The 8,929-nt window shown below is 41.9% G+C and overlaps 1 protein-coding gene across 1 annotated transcript; it reads left to right on the forward strand.

The window, feature by feature from the left end:
• The first annotated feature begins 1,202 nt into the window (after positions 1-1,202).
• On the forward strand, positions 1,203-8,399 carry LOC115584501 (emerin homolog 1-like). Its single transcript, XM_030421960.1, has 7 exons — positions 1,203-1,357; positions 1,605-1,713; positions 2,249-2,344; positions 4,314-4,348; positions 4,446-4,471; positions 7,817-7,876; positions 7,963-8,399. The coding sequence occupies exons 2-7, from the start codon at positions 1,635-1,637 to the stop codon at positions 8,156-8,158; spliced, it is 492 nt and encodes a 163-aa protein (XP_030277820.1). The 5' UTR covers positions 1,203-1,357; positions 1,605-1,634; the 3' UTR covers positions 8,159-8,399.
• Positions 8,400-8,929: the final 530 nt, after the last annotated feature.

Consider the following 8,929-nt stretch of genomic DNA (forward strand, 5'->3'; position numbering starts at 1 on the left):
AAACCACATAGTTACAAATACCAGCAATAACTTGAGATTTGAAGTCAGCTGTCACTGAATGGAAATCTTTAGTCAGCTTGCAGGAACGCATCAAGGAACTGAAACCACCTGGCTATTTGGAGGTCAGTTATCATTAATCAATTTCATTAAGCACACCTACACTAAACATTGCTATATTCTTGTGCAGATACTGGAACACAACAGCTCTTTAATCATTTAGTATGAGCATGGCCTTTAATGCATTTGTTCTCATAAGATAACATCATTTTAATGTGTGGGTGAGGTAAAGTGAAAGGAAACTTAGGAAGGCACAATTTTGGACAGAAATTCTGGTAAATTTTACAGTGAAGCAATAGAAAGCATCCTGACTGAAAACATCCCAAACATGATTCATCACGGCCCAGGACCGATTTAAACCACCAGAACTTCACTGGTACCATGTACAGAGCATCAGTGACATCAATGGAGTGAGATGTCTGCACAGAGCCCAAAGATACTAAAAGACAACACCCACCCAGACACAGTCTGTTCACCCTGCTGCCGTCTGACAACACATACAGAAGTATCTGCTGCCGTCTGACAACACATACAGAAGTATCTGCTGCCACCTGATAACAGATACAGAAGTATCTGCTGTTGTCTGACAAAACATATGGAAGTATCTGCTGCCGTCTGACAACAGATACAGAAGTATCTGCTGCTGTCTGACAAAACATACAGAAGTATCTGCTGCTGTACCACCAGACTACAGAACAGCTTTATGCTCCAGGCTGTGACTCCTGAACTCATTCTCAACACACACGATAAAACATGTTTTTTCCTGTTCGTCAGAAGGGAAACACTTGCATATCGTTGCACAGCCTATGTTGTATAATAATAATTAAATGAACCTTCAACCCTAATGTACGAAACTAATGTATCTAATGTAAGAACATTCAGTACAGATATCAAACATGAATACAGTATAAAGACTGAAACAAAGCAGTTTGTGTTTATATATAGAGATCTATAATCACAATCAGACAGGTTTCAATCTACTCAGAATGTAGTTTATTACACTGTGTGTTGGTGAAGCAGGAGAGTTCAGCGGAGGAGAAAGGGAAAACTTGGAGAGAGATTGAGCAAATTTCTGTATGCGCATTAAGAATTTTTCATATGAAGTTGAACATATATATATATATATATATAAGTGAATATATTCTTGTGAGCCAGCTGCTGGAGCTGGCCCGTAGGTGTGTCAAGTTCCTCCTCCAGATGTTGCCAGAGGTTCCACCCACTGTGCTGTGGAGCCTGCTCACTGCCGCCCTGCCGCCCTGCCTCAGCTCAGCTCAGCTCAGCTCTTCAGTGTGATTCAAAGGTGAGTGGAATCATTTGGTTTCAACTTGAATCCAACAAATCTAAACTTAAAAATCATTTTTAATCCTATTGTTCGCGAGGTGGGAGTGGTCTGGTCCCGGGGCGGGTCGAGTCTGTGTTAGCCTGGTGAAGTTAGCCTGCACGGCCACGACACTGTAGCAACAGGGAACAAAAATGGCGCCAGGAGCGAACTGGTTCCTCTCCTGTGACTGTAACGCGCTCACAGCTGTGTCCTGCCGTCCCCACAGGCTGACTGTCTGCTGCTGCTGCTGCTGCACATGGCTCTGACGGACAGAAGTGACGAGGACATCAGCAAGCTGCTTGCTGAGTATGGCATCAAACATGGACCCATAGTTGGTGAGAAATACGCTCATGAATGAAAATATGAATGATTTCACGAGCATAATGATGTGATTACTACTCACAAGCACCACTTAATCATGTTGACACACTCACTGGAGCAGGACTGTAGTCATGAGTGTGAGGCCTTTGAATAGAGAGCAGGTTGTGCAGAAATACACACCAGTGCCTCCCTGACTGACATCCAGTCCAGCTCGTTTGGAAGGTTCACAGATGATTACAGTCTATGTTATATCTAATGTTATGTTTATGCTCTGGTACTTATTGACATTTATCTATTTGGGCTCCAACATCTAGTTTACCTTAATATTCTGACAGTTTAGTTTTATCCTTTAGCTATCATAATAAGACAGAACAGAACTCAAACAGAATCACACTGTTTATTTTATCACTTCATCATTTCAACATTGCACATGATGAAACCCCAGTCCCCTCCAGCACTTAGTTGATGCAGACATGTCATATTCTCTCTATTTTGTGTTCACTGTGGTCAGGATATTGAAGCACTGTTAATGTGCTTGTGTGAACACAGAGTCTACTCGGAAGCTGTATGAGAAGAAGCTGGAAAAGGCCATGGAGAGCGCCCCCGTGACAGCCTCGTCTGATAAGACCTACTACAGAGAGGAAGGTAGGACGCTCCTGCAGAGGTTGTGTGCCACTTGGATAATTGTTCATGTGTGACTGTCAATGAACTGCGTGAAGTTTGTATGTGATCATTTCAAAACCTCAACTTAAGTGATTTACAGGTGGAAAAGCTATGAAGGTTTATACTTTGACTGCAGGGCCTACAGAACTCACTTCCTCATCTGACTGGCTGACAAATAGCCTTTGCTTTACATCTTTTATTTGTGTTAATCTCTGTATTATGTTATTTATAAATCAGAGCCTGTGGTGAAGCCTTCAAATTGTTTTTAAAAAACCCAAAGAAAACTAAGATATTATCACATCAGGCGATCCTCACAACTGAGAAGCTGAACCTAGTGACTGGCAGTTTTGCTGTAACTATGAGGAACATTTAGGTGTTTATGAAACAGTCTGGTGATTCCTCTGATGATTATAAATGATCTGTAACAGCAAATGAGACCATCAGCAAAACTGCTGCTATTTGTAGATAGTTATTATAAATGCCTGGGCTCGGGTCCGATCACATATATCACATATAAACTCACTTATAAATACATTACCTCATCGTTATCCATCCTGCAGTCTCTCGCTGTCACTCTCCTCCAAAACACACACACGCCACCGACACACACTAGCACAGATCTTCACACAGCTGGCGCTGGTGTCATACTGCTTTTCTCAAAGGGGCTGCTAGAATTAAAACAAGCTGAAAGTTCCTTGTAGTCTCTTTAAAGATATGATTCGAAAAATGTCCACGCAAAAGCATTGAGAAACAACTAGACGTTTATAATAGATTTTGTTCAGTTGAGTATTTGCAGTATCTCAAATGTCCACAGGTTTATTCATGGTAACGTAAGGTGTTTTTTGCGGTCGCCTGTCACTAGGAGAGAGTCCGGGAGTGAGGGAGGGAGTCGGTGAATGAGACTAAACCAACACAACTACATGACACAACATAAATCTTAAGAACATTACCTCGTCTGGGAACATTTCTGCGATCGTTTCAGTGATCGCTGTTTAGCAATGAGGACACCGACTCCCATGATGCCACACTTCTCATGTATTTTGTTTTTGTTTTGATTGAGAGATCCCTAGTGGCAGAAATTACGTACTGTGCATTTAAACAATAAATCAGTTCAATTCAAACAAAATTTGTTCACCAATTTTCCACATTAAAGTGTGTTTACAGGCTGTAGGGAGGAGTAATGTCTATGTGAAAAGCACCAGGTTTTTAAAAGAAAGAAGAATGTGCAGAGTAAAAAATGTGATGTCTCTGGTTCTGCTGTATCAATTGCTTTCTAACTGTCCAGAATGAGTCCAGCAGTGTTACAGGGGTGCAATGTTAGACCAGTGAAGTGCTTTTTTCAAAACAGGCACCCTATTAACCATCGTGCAACATGAGTGACATCATTGGAGGCAATTTTTCAAAATAAACTGCAGCTTCCTCCAGAGCCACAAAAGGCTTTGTACTACTTTATTCACAAGTGCAGTAGTACTCCCCAACACCTGTTAACTTACTTTAATGTGGAAAACTGGTGGAGATACCCTTTAAGGGACAATATGAGGTAATTAAGTTTGCCAACACAAATACACCAATGACTATTCACACACACTAAATAACCTAAAAATGGAAAATGTGATAATGTAAAGACAGCAGGTCAAAGATTTGTGGGTCGCCAGCCATTTTGTGTCCATGCTTATAAACAATAATTAGGGCTCTCTGATTGGCTTGCTGCTTATGCAGAGTGACTACCTCTCTGAAAAGAAGATAGCATTCTGTGTTGCTCATATTTGAAATCTGCCTGCCTGCTCTGAAGCATCAGATGCCACAAACGACAGAAGAGCTGCTCTAATGTAACATTGTTGTAAATCATCCTGATAATAGATGTGTCTTTAAATGTGAACCTCAGCTTTTTATTCTCTTTAAAGATGTTAATGTTTGTCAAAGTGTACTAATGTGTGTTATTTCTTTACAGAGGAGGAAATTACCTACATCACATATCAGAGTCCGGTAAGTCCTTATCATCTGCGTATCCCTCAGTGTTTGTACTAAATACTGCTCTGTAACTGTCCATGATATCAGAAATGATCCTGCTTCATTTTCACAGGTTAAACAGGAGTCTTATGGGGACATGTGAGTACAGTTATAACACACACACACACACACACACACACACACAGAAAAAATTCAACAGAACACCCTAACCTGTGAGGGGGCCGGGATTGACAGACCCACCTACCTCTCACCGTCTGTGCTCACTGTGTGAGCCCTGTCGCCTCCAAGTTTAGGTTCAGAAAGTGCAAACAGAGACCCAGGAAACATCTGGCACTCCTATGCAGGGACAGGACCTGGCCATCTGTTCTCTGTTTGTCAGTTATTGCAGTTTCTTTCATTACCCTAAATGCATTTGTAGGAAAAGTGTTTATTCATATTTCACTTAAAAGGGTTAGGTTCAAAATAAGTAAAGCAGTGCCACGGTGTAAACATATTCCATTACGAGGGAAAATCCTGCATTTAAAATCTTATCATCAGCAAGAATTAGGGCTGGGTATTGTTAAAGGAGAACTTCGGTCGATTTCAACATGCAGCTTTATCGCTCAAGCTACCCTTGACTTGCCAGTACCGAAAACGCGAACACTTTTGGTCCACATCTTACAGAGCTCCTTGAACGGAGAGTTAGCATTGACAGCTAACAGCATGGGGTCAGAACTTTACACTGTGTTTTAAGCGTCTTAACATGCTCCACATCTCACACCAGAAGTTATGCAACATCAGCAGACACCTTAGCACACAGCACTGTAGCGTGTATGACTCACAATGAATAAAAAAGTGGTTAAAACAGTGTGTTTGTGCAAGGAGCTACATACAGGTTTGTTGACATCCCTGTCGTCCGGTAGACCAAACTAGTCGATCCGTCGAGCGTGCGCTTACTCCCTCACTAGCAGCGACGGAAACTTGAATTTTGCAGACAGAAACGCATTTCAGCATTTTCGTTTTTCTGTTCATAACATACATGTTCATGTTACAGCCTGTCATGAGCCATGAGCCTTACAATAGCCTGTTATGAGTCTATTCGCTCTGCACCGAGAGCTAGCTTGTCTGCTCATGCTAATGGTTCTTGCAGAGAGCAGAGCAGAGACCGATGTCCTTGGCCGTGAAGCCGCCTCTGCCTGTTCCGCTCTCTGCGCCTCTCTCTCCGCTCTCTCGTTCTCTATTGCAAGTAACTCTTTATCTGTATACTCCGGTTCGAACAAATATGGTCTACCGTCGGATTCAAAAGGTTCGTCGTCGATGTCTTCCACTTCGACATCAGACAAGCTCTCCATCGTGACTATTTCGGAAACAGCTTCGATCATCAAGGACTCTCTGCTCTGCTCTCCTCTCTGCAAGAACCATTAGCATGAGCAGACAAGCTAGCTCTCGGTGCAGAGCGAATAGACTCATAACAGGCTAATAACTTGACTGTAAGGTGCACGCTTCGTCCGTGTTGGAAACTTCTCTCCACCGCTGCTAACACTACCTCCAACAACAAAGCACCCGGAAGCACCTACAGAGACAGCACGCACACACAGAGCTTGTTGCTAAGGAACCGTGGAGCAACACGATGTAATGAGTAATGTAACTAATTACTTTCTTCAGGGAGTAATCACGTAATGTAAGGCATTACTATTTTTGAGAGTAATGTGTAATGTGTAATATATTACTTTTTTGAGTAACGAGCCCCAACACTGGTAAAGCTGAGAAAGTGCCGATGTTTCTGGGACTGCATGGTTCATTTTTGTGTGACATAAACATAGACATAACCACGGTCCCTCTGCCCTCCGGCTAGATGCGAGGGGGTAAAACGTTGACACTGAACCCCCCTTCTAAACCATCTAAAACTGCTTAACCATCATTTAAGCTCAGCAGATCTGTAACAGCCAACCAGAGGACAACAACACTGCAGGTGGAATCATAAACTCCACTGAGGTTGTGGAAGAAGAATAGATTTACTTTAGGATCTGCATCAAATTGGACTGACTTATAGATAGCAGCCACCCAGATACATATTTTTTTTCATCAAGAGCCATGCATTGTTCCTGAGAAATAAATGAAAATGTGAAAAGAAAACGTCCTAACAAATGTCAAGGAAAGTGAGAAAAAAATCCTGGATGTGTCCCTTTATCTGTATCAGACCAGATGTTACTGAGGTCTGTTCTGAGACCCATCCATCCCTAATCAACTGACAAGCAGACAAACGGACAGGAGTGAAAATATAACCTCCCTTGCAAAGGTAATAAGGCAAGGCAGGGGTCTGCATTAGAATTATATCAAAACCAAGGGGGATAGTCACAAAGGAGTGCAGCCCGTTACTGGTTTGAAACAGTTATTTACAAAAGGACTCCACTGGTTTTGTGCCAGTAAATTGGATGAAGGGCAGCACTGCTTAAAATTTAGAGTTTAGCATCATGCAACGTGTATTTTCAGGCATTTGAGTGTTATCAGCTGTAGACAGACCACAGCAGAGAGGACTGATATGTGGAACAGCAGGTGTAATTATGCTCCAGTGTTTTATCAGACTCACACTGAGGAGAGAGAATATAGCTCAGAGAGAGAAACATGATTAAAAGATGTACCGTGAAGTTGAATCTACAGTTTACAGTAATCTTGTCAAACTAATCCAACGTGTTTCCAGCCTTCCTCTGGAAGGATGAATCCACAGCTTCTTTTCAAACAATGTTCCAAGTTGTGCAGGAAAAAACATACCAGTATAACACTCTAGATATGCACAACATGCTTCAGAACAGCCGGGCATCAGAGCCAACATAGCAGCATAGTGTACATCTGATGAACTGTGGCTTGGCTCATTTACATCTCTAGTCTATGTGTCATACTTCACAAACATTAAATAATGCGTTGATTTGGAGTTTGGGTCTTGCGGCAAAAATGTGCAACCGACATAGTAAACATCCCCCCAGAGCCTAAAAGCATGCTAGTGGCTCTGTGCTAACATGCTAGCAACAGCATGCTGATATGCTCATATTGACAATGCTGACATGCTGAGGTTTAGCATAATGTTATCCATGTCCACCCTATGCCAGTGTGTTATTTGAGATATTTCTATCCACCAGGTGGTTTGACCAATCGGCAATGCCATGCTGCTAGCATGGATAAAAAAACATTGTTTTGTGTCAAAAACAGGTTTGAAAATCCTATCGCACTTTGTGCAAAATCACCACATAAAAATGACCAGTGACTGTGCTTAGCTGTCAGATATACTGTACATATAGTTGAATAAAAAGTATAATATTTCCCTCAGAAACAAAGAAATTAAGTATAGCATAAAATGAAAACATTTAAGTAGAAGTGCCCTGAGTGAAAAAACTTTGCAGTATATTCCCAGTGACATCTCATTGTTACCTGACAGCAGCATTGGTTACTGTGTATAAATGCCATTGGATACACTGCTAGATTGAATTTAATTGTTCCTCCATCCAGGCTGAAGCGAAGACGCAACGTGGAGCCAGGTGAAGAGGAGGAATCAGACCATGATACAGAGTGAGTCTTGTAGAATACACTAGTGGCATGCTTGAGCAATTGAGTTCATCACCAGGTTTAAACATCATCTCCCTCCTGTGCTTTAGGCCCCCCATCCAGGTCACTAACAGAACAGCCAATCACAGTGCAGTACAATCCAGGCAGCCTGTCAGAAAGTCTGGAGGCAGCGTGTGGAAGATGATCCGGCTGCTGCTGCTGTTAGCTGTGTTAGCAGCCGTCCTCTATTACGCCTACTGCCATGTGATTAATGTAGACAATCCTTCTGGGGATTCAATGATCTGAATTGTTGTCAGGAGGTCAGTTTTTTTATTCCTGATTCCATTTAAGGCACACACAGTTACACAGTTCGACCACAGCCCATAAACTTTTAAAAGATGCCAATAGACTAGATTTCTTAGTGTCACCAAATCTCTTGAAATGATCAAACCCAGACAAAATCTAGTCTGACACTGTATTCCTCTCTGCCATAAAGCTCCATTGTTGTAAAAAAACTATTAAAAACACGTCAGTAATCTACACTGTTGCACTGGGTGACTTGTTGCTGTATTACCATGTGAACACACACTGCTCGTGAAAACAACACAGTATAATTCTGTGGTCAAGTTAGCAATAGTCTAACACACAGACCTTCTATTGAATAATTTCCCAGTCTGGGATCATTAAAGTAATTCTATCTATCTATCTATCTATCTATCTATCTCTACAGCACTGTGTCAGCTCTAAAAAAAGACCTGTTTGCACCAGTTAGCATTCTGCTTTAGGGGACTTGGCTTGTTTGTTTGTATTCTGTGAACCAATCATGAAAATTAGTTTTGACATTGAAATGGCTTAATCCCAACAAAAGAAATGGTAACAGGTCAGCTGCAAGCTTGTTAACATATGTACCATCAGCCAGCAGTTCAGTGCTAGGGTAATGTGCCATTTTCAGTGTTAGGTTGCAAGCTCTGTGTGACCGTGAGCTTACGCACTGATAGAGGAAGGAGGCGGACGCAGCCTCAAATAGGCGCCCAATGTCAGGGTTATACCACCAATCTGCATCCACTAAGTGAGACT

Source organism: Sparus aurata, chromosome 7, assembly GCF_900880675.1.
Source record: "Sparus aurata chromosome 7, fSpaAur1.1, whole genome shotgun sequence".
NCBI lineage: Eukaryota > Metazoa > Chordata > Actinopteri > Spariformes > Sparidae > Sparus > Sparus aurata.